Source organism: Thamnophis sirtalis, unplaced genomic scaffold (assembly GCF_051295495.1).
Source record: "Thamnophis sirtalis isolate CommonGarterSnake01/CBP01778 unplaced genomic scaffold, rThaSir2_p1.2 scaffold_12, whole genome shotgun sequence".
Classification (NCBI taxonomy): Eukaryota; Metazoa; Chordata; class Lepidosauria; order Squamata; family Natricidae; genus Thamnophis; species Thamnophis sirtalis.
In genome coordinates, this window is record NW_028261392.1 from 36,824,415 (window position 1) to 36,841,464 (window position 17,050).

Here is a 17,050-nt window from a genome sequence, read left to right on the forward strand (position 1 = left end):
TCCCCATCAACTCTCTTTTCTGTTTTTCTGTTATATTTTTCACCAGAATTTTTGTTTTATCTTTATTAATCTTCAAGCACATTACTTCTCCATATTGTTCTATTATTTCCACTAGTTTTGGCCCTGCTTCTATTGGATCCTCCATAATAAACACCAAATCATCCACAAGGGTTGTAATTTATACTCTTCTTTCTTGACCCTCATACCTTTTACCTCTTTATTTTGTTGTATTTCTCTATTCAAAATCTCTAGTGTCAGTATAAATAATAATGGTGATAGTGGACATCCTTATCTAGTTCCCTTCTTAATTGCTATCTTTTCTTGTCATATCACCATTTACCATTACCTTTGCCGATTGGTTATTATATATCGTTTTAATCATATTATAAATCCCTCGCCAAAACCCATCATTTGAAGTTGCACTATCATAAATTGCCAGTTCACATTATCAAAGGCCTTTTGAGCATCTAGAAACAACAACACAATTTGTTTTTCTGGGTGGACTTCATAGTACTCGAGCATGTTCAATATAATTCACATATTGTCTCTGATCTGTCTCTTAGGTAGGAATCCATTTTGGTCTGTATGTATAAATTCATTTAAAAGTCTCTTCATTCTTTCTGCCATTATTGATGCAAAAATTTTATAATCCACATTTAATAGTGAAATAGGTCTATAGTGCTTCACTTGTTGTGGATTTGACACTTCTTTTAGTATAAGTGTTATATATGCCTCCATCCATGTTTCTGGCATTTTTGCCTCACTTAATAAGTCATTAAATAGTTTTGTGGATGAAGAAGGGAGTATACAACATTGAAATGAAAAAAAGAGAAAAATAATTGAGAACGTCTACAATAAGTTGTATCAACATGAGAGAGTTCCAGAAGAGAAAATAAGAAAACATTTAGAGAAAACTAGAATAACCAAAATCCCATAAAAATTTAGGAAGGCACTAGGCGAAAGAATTACAATGCTGGAGGTAACCGAAGCCATCGAAAGGCAAAAGAAGGGGAAAACACTAGGACCAGATGGATTACTGGCTGAACTCTACCAAACACTCCAAGAAGTATTGAGCAAGGTAATGTTGGAACTATTTAAAGACCCTTGACTTCTTGAAGAGAAATCTATCACAAGAAAACCAGGATGGAACTTAAACTTCAGGAATCTAGTACAGATAGTCCTCGACTTACAACAGTTCATTTAGTGACCATTCAATGTTACAATGGCACTGAAAAAAGTGATTTATGACCAGTTTTCACACTTATGACCATTGCAGCATCCCCATGGTCATGTGATTTACATGTGGATGCTTGACAACTGGTTCATATTTATAACTGTTGCAGTGTCATGTGATACCTTTTGTGATCTTCTGGCAAGTAAAGTTGATAGGAAAGCTAGATTCACTTAACAATGGTGTAACTAATTTAATAACTGCAGTGATTCACTTAACAAATGTGGCAAGAAAAGTCATAAAATGGGGAGGGGAACTCACTTAGCACATTTTTCAATTTAGCAGCATACATTTTGGGCCCAGTTGTAGTCATAAGTTGAGGACTACCTGAACTTAAGGAATGTTAGATTTTGGACTTCATAATCTTACTTGAACTTGGAGGGGCTTTCCCCCCCTTTAAATAGCATGTTATATTGTCACCTATATCTATTCTATTGGGAACCAACCTCTTTGGCATCTGCAAAGGAGATAAGAAGAATCAAATTGGTGTTGCATGCATACTCAAAATAGAATAGAATAAAGAGTTGGAAGAGACCTTGGAGTCTTCTAGCCAAACCCCCGGGAAAACCACTTCAGACAAATGGTTATCCAGCATCTTCTTAAAGACTTGCAGTGTTGGGGCATTCACAACTTCTGGAGGCAAGATGTTCCACTGATTAATTGTTCTAGCTGTCAGGAAATTTCTCCGCAGTTCTAAATTGTTTTTCTCCTTGATTACTTTCCACCCATTGCTTCTTGTTTTTTCCTCAGGTGCTTTGGAGAATAGTTTGACTCCCTCTTCTTTGTGGCAACCCCTGAGATATTGGAACACTGCTCTCATGTCTCCCCTAGTCCTTCTTTTCATTAAACTAAACATACCCAGTTCCTGCAACCATTCTTCATATGTTTTAGCGTCCAGTCCCCTAATCATCTTTGTTGCTCTTCTCTGCACTCTTTCTAGGGTCTCAACATCTTTTTTACATTGTGGGAACCAAAACTGAATACAGTATTTATTATATTAAAATGATCAGAAAGTGTGGTAGGATGTAATAATTTTGCTTTCATCATTCTGTGGCTGAATCCTTACTTATTTTGAATGCCTCAAAGTTTGATACTGGATGCAAGAAATGATTTTCTGGGCCAACATAGGCTCAAGATACTGCTTTGCCAGAACTGCTCAGCACCCAAGCCTGCTTATTTAAGTAGAATTGGAAAGGCTCCATCTGAATACAAATTGAATTTACCTTGTATCCTCTAATAAGTCATTCCAGCAAGAAAAATAATTCAGCTAATGTGTCTTGATAAATCATGGATGTCAGCATTTGAAATGAAACAGGCATAAGAAGACTTAGGAGTTAACCACTAAGTGCCATGAGAAACAAATGACAGTTTCCTTCGAGGTTTTTTTTTAGTTCAAATATTGAAGATGCACTAATTTAACTTAGTACTTAATATAGCACTCGGAACAAGTAATTTAACTTAGGCAGCACTCATGTTTGGTTGTTTGCTTGTGCTTATATAAATTAAATTAAGCTGTAGCAAAGTCTCAAATGCAATGAGAGATGGCAAAATATGAAAAAAGTTAACTTGTGGAGAGGTAAGCAAAAAGGATGAAATGAAGGAGAAAAAATCACATTAAGAAGACCAGGGTTTTATGGTGGTGTGCATAAATGTACCCAGAAGCTGTTCATTCTACTCATGAATAGCCAATCGGGGAATGTTTGGCTTTATTTCTCCTTTTTATAAAATAGGAAATACACTTGAAATACAAATCAGATTGCTCCTGCTTTCAAAAGAGCGTGGGATGCTACCTTATTCCAAACCACCCTTTCTACTCCAATTATTGTCTTTTGGGTCTATGGTCTATTAGACTGAACTGGTTCAGAGATGGGTGACATGTAATACCTTAAACTTGAATACCACGGAGTAGTCAAGAATAGGTAGTACCAGTCCAACAACAATGCAAGACCTACAAGGTTCCCCTTTAGGATTTTAACCAAAGTGAGAATTTCCTCTCCTATTCAACTACCCGATTCTTTGAACTAAAATACAGACTGAACTTGCAAACATCCACATTAATGTATATGATCCCTCCCCAGTTGTGTAATGGAATGGTTCTGTATCAAAATGTTCTTTATGTCTCCCTGCTTTCTGAAAATAGTGGAAGTGGAAGAGTCAAACTTGACACTTTAACATTTCTGGTGTCAGTTCAGTTTTTCAGTACCTAGTGCTCCAGTCAAAAATTTATATTGCTACAAAAAAGTTTTGAAAAAAGCCAATCTAACTTGAGTGCATACACTGTAGGCCTACCCTTCATGATTCTGGAAGAAAGTTCAATTTGCTAAGTTAAGAAGGTTCGGGGTTTTAGTTAGTTACATGATTCAAGAACTTTGCCCGCAAATTTCTTGCCAAGGCTCCTTCCATAAAGGATATAAAATAATTTAAAATGGATTAAATGATGAGATTTTGCATTTGAATGTTTTATATTATATAATATTTGCATATAAAAGAATAATTAATGCTGCATTTGAAGTTTTCTAGACTGCTCTATTATTCCTGGTTGCTATGACTTAGAAAAAATATAAATGGAAAGCTAAAAGAGCTCTCTCTCCCTCTCTTATTTATTCCTAAATTTGTGATCTGGTGGACAAATACTGATGTATAAGTATGCAATTATTTTTATTAGAGTGCTCTTTTAGCCTTTAGCATTCCAGAAATGGGTTTGACAAACTAACCTGTTTTTAACCTAATAATAAAAACACATTCACATGAAGGATTTTCTCAGCTTTCTCGACTTTTATTCTTCTACTGCATGCAATTTACATGACTTTAAATTGTTTTAAATTGCAGCTCAAGAAAGGTGGAAGAGGATGACTTTGATGATTTTACAACAAACCAAAAATGGGTAATGTCTCCAAAATCTCATGATACTGATGTGACACTGTTGTTAAACAGGTTACTGAGAGAATATGATAAAAAGCTGCGACCCGATATTGGAAGTAAGTGTTTTTTGTTTCCAATTTCTGAGAAGACAACTATGAATACTTACATATCTAATTGAAGATGGTTATTATCATTATAATAATCAATCACTATGATACGAAAGGTATACTTATTAGTGGTTTTTTTTGCTTCAGTCTTATTAAGTATAAGTATAATCTTTATTGTCATTGTACTTAAATACAACAAAATTAGATCTAGTATGGTAGTATAAAGCATAAGCTTCAAGCATCACAATAAGGAGATATACTGTACATTTAAATATAAATTAAGTAATTCATTATATAATACTATAATTATTTATTCATTTACATTTAGATTATGAATATTGTAAATTTTAATTTCAATTCTATCTCCAGGCTATTCCAAAATTATGCTGTTAAGATTGAAAATATATTTTTTAAAAATCATGAAATGGACATTGAATTTAGCATCATTTCTTGAACGTAAGATAAAGGTGATAAAAGCTCTCAAGAATGAGCATCTGGTAGTTCTCTGGAAGTTTGACAGAATGCATTTTCCATCATCCTGGATATCAACTGTTCAGACTACAGCTGATGCTAATAATATTTGAAAAGCCAGAGGTAGCCCGTAACTGGTAGGGAAGAATAAAATGGATACTGTGAGTATACTATTGATACAAATCATTTTTTTAAAATGCTATCAATTAAATTAAACTGGTAAAAGTTAAACACCGATGTGCAATTTACCCACAATATTTATTATCAGGATATAGAAATGGGCATTAGTGTAAAGCCCCTTTAAAAACTGTTAGACAAATTTGCAGAAGCTAAGCATTTTCTCTGCAAATATTAACCATGATAATGAAGAATGGCCCTTGGTTTTAGAAGTAATATATCTATATAACAAAGTATGCTGAAGCACAGCTTCTTTTCATTCTCTGCCACTTGGGAGGTAGCTATATTAATCAAAAGCAACAACAAAAAATAACAGGCTTGTGACAGGTTAAAAATTCAGGATTATTATAATATAAGCATTTATGGGCTGATAATATTTATTTCATCAAATGCAGGATGTGTTACCCTCTATGGACAGAAGTGTGTGTGTGTGTGTTTGTGTGTGTGTGTGTGTGTGTGCGTGCACGCATGCACACACACACACACACTTGCTGGGTACCCATGCTTCGCTATAAAACTATGTGATCAGGCTTGATACATTGACACTTAAAGCTTGAAAATTAATGTAGAATGTGTACCTCCTTAGCATCAGTGCGTGTTAATATAAGGCAACTGGCAGTTGGAACAGAGTTCTTTTCAGGTGGGGAGGGGGAGTAGCATGTCTAAACTTCCAGCCCTCAGGCCAGCTGAGTCACTGACCATGCCCATATAAGGCAACTGGCAGTTGGGACAGAGTTCCTTTCAGGTAGGGAGGGAGACAGGGATGGGTTTCAACCAGTTCGTGGTGGTCCCCACGAACCGGTTGGTCGGTGAACCCGGAAGTAAGTAACTTCTGGGAACTGCGAAGGGCCCACCCGCCCGCCCACGCTCCTTACCGGTCTTTGAAGGCTTCTGCACTTCCACGCAGGTGCATGGTACATACAGCGTCTGCGTGATTCTCCGCAAGCAGCTGGAGCATCACGCAGGTGCTACGATGCATGCGTGCACTGCACGCGTGCACGAGGATGCCGCCGGCCCCGTTCCAACTGAACCGGTTGGAATGGGATAAGCAACCCACCACTGGAGGGAGAGTAGAACATCTAACTCCTTAGCGTTGACTTGTGTTAATTTAATACTGTATAATAAATACTGATGATCTGATGGTAATTTTGAAAAATACTTTCTTACTGAGCCCCTAGAAGCCAAGAGGAACATACCTGCTGAATTTCACGTTTGTAGGCTTTACAGTTCTGGAGATTTTGTGATGAATGAGTGGTATTTGGCTTTTATATATATAGATACACACACACACACACACACACACACACATTCACAGAGAGAAATATGTTATGATTATATATGAAAAGCTGAATATATGCAAGACTGCTATTGCAAACACTTTTTGAAAAAGGGTTGATTGGAGCATTGAGTTATTTGTTCTTTACTATTTTTTCCTACTAGTAAAGTCTCTCCTTGTCCAAGTCATATTCTGATGCATAATTTGCTCTGATTAGTTGATTATAAAGATCAAGTGTTTCATTTTGGGAAGTTATCTTTTTTCAAACCTATTTTGGTCATGATTTGGCAGCCTAGCAAGGATAGCAACAATAATGCTGTTCATGAAATGCTTTGGTTAAAGAAATCTGAGTTTATTGGGCCAAAGAAAGAATAGCTTTCCACTAATGAGAAAAAAAGGATAGATTAACACAGATTTCCATTGAACTGTCTTCCTCTTACAGTGTCTAGTTAATTGAAATATAGAGCCAGTAAGAGCTGTGCTGGTGCAGTGGTTAGATTGCAGTTTTGCAGGCCTATTCTGCCGACTGCCAGCAGTTCAATCCCGACTGGCTCAAGGATGACTCATCCTTGCATCCTTCCAAGGTCAGTAAAATGAGGACCCAGATTGTTGGGGGCAATATGCTGACTCTGTAAATCACTTAGAGAGGGATTTAAAACACTATGAAGCAATATATAAGTCTAGGTCAGTGGTTCCCAATGTGGGGCCCATGCCCCAGGGGGGGGGGGGAAATGTGATTTTTAATGGGGTCAATTTGAACCTTGTTTAAACCAAGTTAATGGCCTTTTAGGCTTCATCCGCATGAGTAAAGTTCACTTTTTGAATAAAGTAAGAATTATATTTCATTGTGGTGGTGATCAGGATTTTAGTGATGCTTAAGTGGGGCATGGTCAAAAAAAAAACGTTGGGAACCACTGGTCTAAGTGCTGTTGCTATTGTTTTCTTCTGGCCAATTGCTGGCTTATCAGACCAGGTGCTGCAGTAATAAAGACACAGGATCCATATCTGAAAAAGATTCCAGTGCCAGCTGTGTTCTAGATCTCTCTAACTATGACAGAATTACCGATTGCATCCAGATGATCAGGTCGCAATACTTGTTCATTTTTCACTTGTTGTAGCCATAATGTGGCCAGTAATACTCTTTATTTTCCATTCTGGCAAGCAGGCCAGTGGGCAGAGGGAGGATAGATATATGTTTAGATAGCTGCACAAATGAACATACACACAGATACAGGCATTGGAATATTATTTTAAAGGTAACTATATTATCCACTGGAGGTACACTTTAGTGGTTGAAGATTGTGGTTCAACTTAAAGATTTGATTCCATATGGCTTGAAAAGAGCTTTTTTTAAATAAAAAAAACAGCTTCTCCTAGGGCAGGGGTCAGTAACCTTAAACGCTCAAAGAGCCATTTGGAACAGTTTCCCACAGAAAAGGAAACACCGGGAACCACAAAACCCTTCCCATGCCCGACTATTCCCTAAGCAGCCACAGAACTAGCATATGTAGTTGAATTAAATGCTCTGTTTTTTTCTGAAACTTTTCTTTTCTTGGATTTATTCATGGTTGGCTCAATAAATCGTATGCCAGTGGGTATCACCCATTGACAGTTGTGACACATATTTTGAGTGACAAGGAGCCACAGCAGAGGAATGAAAGAGCCACATGGGGCTCCATAGCTGCAGCTTGCTGACCCCTCTCCTATGGGAAAGAAATGGTGCTGTCACCTAGCCTTTGGTTTGTGAAATGACCACCTGCATTTTGCATTATTTACAATCTCACAAATTGTGTGTAAGCAATGTTTATGTGTGTGCATATATATTCATAATTCTGTTAACACTTTATGTACCTCATTCAATTGATAACTTTGTGGATAACCTTTAGGCAAAAAACAAAGCTTTCTTCCAGAGAAAATGGGATGGTGTAAACAAAGTTTTAAAAATAGGAAAGAAAACCAAACATGAATTGGCTCATAAGGAATGGGTATATTTAGAATTGCTCTTAGGCTATGATGTTCTCCCATCAGAGTAATACTTGTCCCCATTCTCCAGGCTTTCAAAAAAGGAACCAGGAATCAATTTTTTGAGCTTGACCTTTTAAATTACCTTAGATTGTTCTCACATTTTTAAAGGCTTTTGTTATTGTTTTCCAGGGCTTTGCCCAGCTTACTATTCACAGCTTTGGAGAAAAGATAGCATAGAACCATTATTAATAAATAAAACCAATAAAGAATTAAAGAGAAAAATGTCCAGTGAGAATGAAAACTAGAATTTTAGCAACAGCAGTGGAGTCAGATTGTGAATGCTCTTCTATCAGCTTAGCAATTAGAAATGAAGCAAGCTGACATTTTTCTCAGATAACCAAATTAATGGGACCAAATGACAGTGTTCAAACAGAGTCCAGGGAATCTATTATTTTTCAAGAACACAGAAAACTGGAACAAATTCAGTAATTCTTAAGCATAATGTGGTTATTATTATTTTTGGCTTTAATTTATTAGCTCAATGTGAAATGAGCTATTTATTGCTGAAGAGCAATCAGTGATATTTTTATTTGCATGTGTTTGTGTCTGAAACTATGGTGGGAAAGGATTTTAGGTTTTTATAGGTGTATGAGAAAAGGGTGGCTTAGTGGCTAAGATGCTGAGCTTATTGATCAGAATGGTCGGCAGTTCAGCAGTTTGAATCCCCAGCGCTGCGTAATGGAGTGAGCTCCCGTTACTTGTCCCAGCTTCTGCCAACCTAGCAGTTCGAAAGCATGTAAAAATGCAAGTAGAAAAATAGAAATAATCTTTGGTGGGAAGGTAATAGCGTTACATGCGCCTTTGGTATTTAGTCATGCCAGCTACATGACACAGAGATGTCTTTGAACAGCGCTGGTTCTTCGGCTTTGAAACAGAGATGAGCACTGCCCTCTAGAGTCGGGAATGACTAGCACATATGTGTGAGGGGAATCTTTACCTTTGGTGTATGAGAAAGAATTGGATGTTAGATATATAATGTCATTGCTAGTTCATTATTAAACTCTATATCTTCTACCAAATGGCAATTTTATTTGGCTAATAAAAATCTAGTATTTTTAATGCCAAAGAATAACTATTTTAGTATTATATTTATGAGTGAACTGGCTGTTGCGTCCTCCTGATGCAGCTGGCAGCCAAGTCACGCCCTGCCGCATCCTGATTAGTCCAGGCGCAGCTGGCTGCCGGCGGGAGATTTGCTCCGCTCCTATTGGCTGGCTGCCTGACAGCTATCCATATAAATAGCTGTCAGGCGGCGCTGTCCCGCGCATGAGTCCTGAATACCGTTGCTGTTTAAACCTGTTAATAAAGCGTTCTGGAAATTACCTCACGCCTCGCCTCGTACATAAAACCTGGCGACGAGGATGAGCGATACCGAACCTCTCCATATTCTGGCCCTTGCCGCTGCTTCTTCGTTCGCTCCTTTCCAGCCTGAAGCGGAGAGCTGGGATTCCTTCCTAGAACGCTTCGAAGTATTCCTTCAAGCCCATGGGCTGACCGACCTGCCTGAGGGGCACAAGAAGGGGGTGTTCCTTCATTATTGCGGGGCAGAGATGTTTGCCACTGCCCGCGCCCTCTCTGCTCCTTCACCTTCCCACGCAATTCCTTTTGACGTTCTTCTCTCCTGCCTCAAGATGCATTATGAGCCGGCTCCCTCCCGCTACACTGGACAACAGCACTTCCGTCATTGCATCCAGCGGGAGGGCCAGTCCATCGCTCAATACATGGTGGCTCTTTGCACTGCCACCATGGACTGCGAGTTTCTGGATCTGGACGATGCTCTTCTGGAGCAATTCATTTACGGGCTCCTCGACCTGAACCTCCATCGGCGCATCCTCTTGCGGTCTGAGTTGTCCATGAAGATCGCCGTGGATGAGGCCAGGGTGTATGAAATGGCCGGACAGTCCACTCCTGATCTCCGCCGTTTCCCACCCTCGGTCTTGGCCTCTCTTCCTCCTCCGTCCTACCAGTGGCAGGTGTCCCACGAAGAGCCTCGGTCTGACTTCGATGCCTCCGTCAACCGGCTGCGCTCTCTCTCCCTCAAGGACGCTGGCTCCTGCCTCAGCTGCGGCGGCCGCCACCAGCATTCCTCCTGCCGTTTCCGCGCTGCACTTTGCTGCCAATGCGGCAAGAAGGGCCATATAGCCACCATCTGCCATTCTCCTGCTTCGGCTCCCTGGCCCTCCAGGGCTTCCGCTGGCTGCCGTCCGGCCTCTGTGCCTTCTTCTGCTTCCCGCTGCTATGCTGTTTCCGAGCCTGAGGGGTTTGCTTCCTAGTGCCTGATGGACACTGCTTCTACCGGCGGCCGGGGTAAGATGCATTTCCGTGTCTTGCTGGACGGCCGCCCTTGCCAGATGGAGCTCGACACCGGCTCCTTGAGGACCATCATTTCCTGGGACATCCTCAAACAACTCTTTCCCCGCTTCATGTGGAAATGACTATCTTCTGCCCCTTGCCTCCTTCGGGACTACCAGGGGTCTCCTATTCCTGTCCTGGGGTGCCTCACGCTGCCGGTCCAGTATGGGCAGTTCCATGGTCCCTTGCCCCTCATTGTGGTCAGGAACTCCTTGACCTCTCTCCTGGGGCTTGACTGGTTCCGGGCCTTCGGGTTGTCCATCGCTAGCATTAACTCCCTCTGGCCGGCTTCTGACATCGACCTGCTAGTGGCAGAGTTCGCTGATGTATTCAGCGAGGCCCTGGGTTGCTACAAAGGCACTCCAATATCCCTAAACCTTGACCCCCTGATAGCCCCCATTCGTCTCAAAGCCCGCAGAGTGCCATTGGCACTGCGGGCTAAGGTCGACGCTGAGCTCGACAAGCTCAGTACTGTTGCGCATGTGCAAGGCGGAAGATGGCTGCTCGAGCGAAACGCTCGAGTTTTACGAGAAGAGAGGAGTGGAATTGAGAGTGACGGAGCTCTCCTGGAATCTCGGAAGGAGAAGTCCCTTGTGGAGGTGATCGACCAGGCAATCCGGGGGTGCGCTTTGAACCAGAGGGGGCTGCGTAAACACCCCCCAGGCGCCCTGAATGAGCTGAATGAGCTCGGAGTACACCCTGCGGCGTGGAGAGGAAGACGGCGGCACCGCGCTGCTGACAGCAGCGTTCCATTAAACCTCCGGCCTGACAGCAGCATTTTTATTACAACTCTCAGTGTGTTTGGAGCTTAGGGAATAAGAGAGGAGAGAGGATTGGGCATTTTGAAGTCCTTGTGCGGTGAAACCCTTGGCGGCCGGATTTACAACCGTGGCGTGGAGAGGAAGATTGCGGCGGCGCGCTGCTGATAGCAGCGTTCTATTACAATCTCCGGCATTTTTGGACTTATTCAGCCGAGTGGTGAGCCTTGTGGACCCCATAAACGATTATTACTATCCTCCATCACCCCAGAGAGGTGGGGATTTATAGGGGCTTGGTTGGGCGGATCGGGCGGTTGGCTGTGGTTGCCGCCACTGTAGCTCTCCTGGACACCCCCCCTCCTCCATTTTGTTTGCCTTCCTCGCCGCCGCAGCCTCGCCCTTTACTCTTTCTGCGTGCTGGACATTTTCTCCTACTGCTGCTCTCACTGCTGTGGAGCCTTCGCCTGTTTCCCTACCCAGCACTGACTATCCACTGCCTTGGCTTGCGACCATCTGTTTTGGCCTTGTAACAACCATCCTCCTTGACCGCTTGCCACCCGTTACTGCCCCTGGATAGATAGGTGCCGCTGAGCTGCTGGGTGTGCTGCCTCCCAGGGGGGTTGGTGAGTTGATGCTGGGGTGTTGTAGGTCTGAGGGTCAGGCTTCTCGCCATTACCACTGCCGACCCAAACGCATCCCCCCCTTCCATCGCAACTCTTTCGTTTCCGTGTATTATCACTGCTGCGGACCGACTGTTGAAATCCCAGCTTTTTGACTATCATGGCCGGCCTCTCGGCTCCTGTCGCTGTTGCCGCTGCTGTCCGTAACTGCTTTAGGAGTCCCACTTTCAGACGCCTGACTGTCTTGGCCTCCTGACCGTCCCCGCCCCTGCCTTCGTCCTCAGGACCACCATTGTGGAGTGAGCTGGGATACTTGAATCCACCTCTGGCCTTGCTGAGAGTCCTATATACTATTCGGCATACTATTCTGCGCCTCAATCTTTGCAGAAAGAGAAAGCAGGGGACGAACAGGACATGGGCAGGGAGCCTGCTCAGCACCTCCCACCTCCCCTCAACTGACACTAACCCTCCAGCCACTTTAAACTTTTGGGCCTTGCCCTTTTTGCTGGACTCTGCAGAGGAGAAGATTAAGAACACTAAGATTTTCTCTCTTGCCTAGTGTGCAAATTTTTTTTAGGAATGCGGTGTGAATGGTATGTCTGATTGATGACTGTACCCACTTTTTAACTTTATTACTGTTGTATTTTTTGTGTTTTTAATTGACTTATGTGGGGGAATGCATGGATGAGCGGCTGTATTTGTCTGAGAGGATGACTGATGCGAAGGGCCTGTCGGGAAACGCGGGGGCTATAGGGGTGGGCGAAGGGACCATGGACACGGGAGCGGGCCGGAGCATTACGGTCTTAACAGGGAGGGGCAGATATGGCGGGGACTTTAGGGCTGGCCATTACCGGGGAAGGAGGGCTCGCTACGTTACAGAGATCCCTCCTTCCAGCCCTACGAGTCCCACTCCAAGGCCAGATGGCGCGAGTAATCAGGACCCTGGTCTCAGGCTGCTGTCGCTAAATGCCAGGTCTGTAGTTCACAAGGCTCCCCTCGTCCGGGACTTAATCTTAGACGAGAGGGCAGACCTGGCATGTATTACTGAAACCTGGCTGGGCCTGGAGGGAGGAGTCCCCCTCGTAGAGATGTGCCCAGAGGGCTTTCAGGTGCTTCATCAGCCGCGATCTCAGAGAAGGGGTGGGGGTGTGGCTATTGTTATCCGAGAGTCTCTAGTACCTCATAGGATCCCTGCTCCGGAGCTTGTCGGGTGTGAGTCCTTGCTGGTGAAGTTGGACCTCAAGGGTCAAGTGGGCCTGCTGTTAACGTATCTGCCTCCCAACAGCTTTGCAGCAGCCCTCCCCTCGCACCTCGAATCAGTAGCTGAGCTGGCAATTGAGTTTCCCAGGCTTATGGTTCTGGGGGATTTCAATTTGCCTTCGCTCGGTGAACACTCTGATGGAGCGCAGGAGTTCATGGCTTCCATGACAGCCATGGGCTTGACCCAAGTAATTTGGGGCCCGACTCACTTGGCGGGTCACATGCTCGACCTCGTATTTCTCTCGGAGCAGTGGAGTTGTGATCTTGGTTTGAGGGGTAGTGAGATCTTACCCCTGTCATGGTCGGACCACTACCTACTGAGGCTTGACTTTCGGAGACCAAACCCCCACTGTAGGGAGGAGGAACCGATTAGGTGGTTCCACCCCAGGCGACTTATGGACCCTTTGGGCTTTCAGACGGAGCTTGGTGTTGTTCCTGATACCCTCGGCCGCAGTCCGGCGGAGACTCTGGTTGCTGCTTGGAATTCAGCAGCAGCAGGGGCTCTTAACCGGATTGCGCCTTTACGGCCGATCCGAGGCAGTGGATCCAGGAGGGCTCCTTGGTTTACTGAGGAACTCCGGGAGATGAAGCGCCGGAAGAGACGCCTAGAGCAACGATGGAGATCCAGTAAGTCCGAGTCAGACCGAGCGCTTTTAACATCCAGCATCAGAGCCTATCTTCGGGCAATTAGGACAACCAAAAGAACACACATTGCCTCTCTGATTGCTTCCGCTGAGTCGCACCCAGCCGCCCTGTTCAGGATAACCCGTTCCCTCCTAAATAGGAGGGATACGAGTGATCCTTTGCAGGGCAGAGCTGAGGATTACGTCCAATTCCTCGCGGATAAAGTGGCTCGGCTTCGGATGGACCTGGACTCCAATTGCACAGAGACAGCCGAGGCACCAGGGGAGAATCTGGAAGGACATCACTGGATTGATTTCCAAGCTGTTACCCCTGAGGACGTGGACAAGGCCATGGGAGCTGTAAGTGCCTCCACATGTGTACTGGACCCGTGCCCCTCCTGGCTGGTTGCTAACAGTAGGGAGGTGACACGGGGCTGGATCCAGGTGGTTATTACCACCTCCCTTCAGGACGGGTTCTTTCCCCCCGCTTTAAAGGCGGCGGTGGTGAGACCCCTTCTGAAGAAACCATCTTTGGATCCAGCCGTCTTAAACAACTATCGTCCAGTCTCCAACCTCCCCTTTGTGGGGAAGGTTGTTGAGAAAGTGGTAGCCTTTCAACTCCGACGGTCCTTGGAGGAAACCGATTATCTAGATCCCTTCCAGTCGGGATTTAGGCCTGGCTACTGCATGGAAACCGCTTTGGTCGCATTGATCGATGATCTCTGGAGAGCCAGGGATGGAGGTCATGCCTCCATCCTAGTGCTCCTTGACCTCTCAGCGGCCTTCGATACCATCGACCATGGTATCCTTCTGCGACGACTGCGGGAGGTGGGGGTGGGAGGCACTGTCCTACGGTGGTTCTCCTCTTACCTCTCGGACAGGTCGCAGTCGGTGTTAGTCGGAGGGCAGAGATCGACCCCTAGGCCCTTTAATTATGGGGTGCCGCAGGGTTCGGTCCTGTCCCCCCTCCTGTTTAATATCTACATGAAGCCGCTGGGTGAGATCATTCGACGGCACGGGATAAAATACCATCAGTATGCGGATGATATGCAGCTGTATCTGTCCGCCCCGTGCCAACTCAGTGAAGCGGTTGATGTGATGTGCCAGTGCCTCAAGGTTGTTAGGGACTGGATGGGGCTTAACAAGCTTGTACTCAATCCAGATAAGACCGAGTGGCTGGTGTGTTTCCCTCCTACTAATTGGCCAAGTGTTCCATCTCTCAGGCTGGGGGGGGTCAAACAGTACGCCCCTCAGACAGGGTCCGCAACTTGGGAGTCCTCCTGGACCCACAGCTGAATTTTGAACACCACTTGTCAGCTGTGACCAGAGGGGCATTTGCCCAGGTTCGCCTGGTGCACCAGTTGCGTCCCTACCTGAACCGGGAGGCCCTCACAACAGTCACTCGCGCCCTTGTGACCTCCAGACTGGAATACTGCAACGTGCTCTACATGGGGCTGCCCTTGAAGAGTATTTGGAGACTTCAGCTTGTCCAGAATGCAGCCGCGCAAGCGATCGTGGGTGTACCTCGGTTCACCCACGTAACACCTATCCTCCGCGAGCTGCACTGGCTGCCTATTGGTCTCCGGATACGCTTCAAGGCACTAGTCGTCACTTATAAAGCCCTTCATGGTATTGGACCTGGGTACTTGAGAGACCGCCTGCTGCCAATTACCTCCACTAGACTGATCAGATCCCACAGATTAGGCCTCCTCCGAATTCCATCCTCCGGCCAGTGTCGACTGGCGACTACTCGGAGGAGAGCCTTCTCTGTGGCTGCTCCGACCCTCTGGAATGAACTCCCCGTGGAGATTCGAACCCTTACCACCCTCCAGGCCTTCCACAAGGCCCTTAAAGAGCTGAGGTGGCGCAGTGGTTAAATGCAGCACTGCAGGCTACTGCTAGATCAGCAGTTCAGCGGTTCAAATCTCACCGGCTCAGGGTTGACTCAGCCTTCCATCCTTCCGAGGTGGGTAAAATGAGGACCCAGATTGTTGGGGGCAATATGCTGACTCTCTGTAAACTGCTTAGAGAGGACTGAAAGCCCTATGAAGCGGTATATAAGTCTACTGCTATTAAAACCTGGCTGTTCCGACAGGCATGGGGCTAAAGAGCTCTTGCCCCCGTCTCGAATGGTATGACTGTTGTATGTTTTTAAATTATGTATTGTTATGCTTTGTTTTTTAAATTTCTTCTGTCTGTATTCCCCTTCCCTAGTTGAGTTGTGAGCCGCCCTGAGTCCCCTTCAGGGGAAAAGGGCGGCATATAAATGAAATAAACTGAACTAAACTGAACTGAACTCATCTCCCAGGGCATCCTCGAGCCCATAGACCACACCCCCTGGGAGACCCCTATTGTACTTCCCCTTAAGATTGGACGGCTCCTTGAGGGTCTGTGCCGACTACAAGGCCACTGTAAATAGGGCCCTACAAGCCCATCCCTACTCTGTCCCCGTCGTCCAGCATGTGCTGCATTCCCTGGGCTAGGCCAAGATTTTCGCAAAATTGGACCTGGCCCAGGCATATCAGCAACTGCCTGTGGACAACGCCACCACCACCGCCCAGACGATCGTCACACACCAGGGGGGGTGTGTTCCACTGTACGTGCCTCCAGTTTGGAATCAGTGTCGCCCCCGGTCTCTTCCAGGGACTCATGGAGCGCCTGCTCCATGGGATCCCTGGCGTGACGCCATACTTCAATGACATCCTGATTGCCGCCCCGGACCAATCAGGACTCATTGCCACTCTACGGGCAGTCCTCTCCCGATTCCGTGCCTCAGGCCTCCACCTGAAGTGCCTTGGGGTTCCTGCCATCGACTTCCTCGGGTTCCGAGTGGACGCCCAAGGCATCCACCTCTCGCCCGCTAAGATAGAGGCCATCACGAACGCCCCCACCCTTTCTAACAAGGCGGAGCTCCAAGCCTTTCTGGGGCTCTTAAATTTCTACGCCACCTTCATCCCCCATAAGGCTTCAGTGGCGGAGCCTCTGCACCACCTCTTGGATTCCTCTGCCCCCTGGGCCTGGACCAGCTGCGAGGTGCATGCGCTCGCGGCTGTCAAATACCTTCTGACAGCTGCCTCCGTACTCACGCAGTATGATGAGCGCTTACCCCTCCTCCTCGCCTGCGATGCCTCCCCTTACGGCGTGGGTGCTGTGTTGAGCCACTCCTTCCTGGATGGCTCTGAAGCACCCATCGCCTTCTTCTCACGCACCTTGTCCAGGGTTGAACGTAATTACAGCCACCTAGACAAGGAAGCCCTGGCGGCTGTAGCTGGAGTCAAGAGATTCCAC

The 17,050-nt window shown here is 45.5% G+C and overlaps 1 protein-coding gene across 1 annotated transcript in view; it reads left to right on the forward strand.

The window, feature by feature from the left end:
• GABRG3 (gamma-aminobutyric acid type A receptor subunit gamma3) overlaps nt 1–17,050 on the forward strand; it is a 451,797-nt gene that overhangs the window by 9,089 nt on the left and 425,658 nt on the right. The window contains exon 2 of the mRNA XM_014064443.2: nt 4,061–4,209. Within this exon, the coding sequence (XP_013919918.1) occupies nt 4,061–4,209 (149 nt within the window). The remainder of the gene's footprint in view (nt 1–4,060; nt 4,210–17,050) is intronic.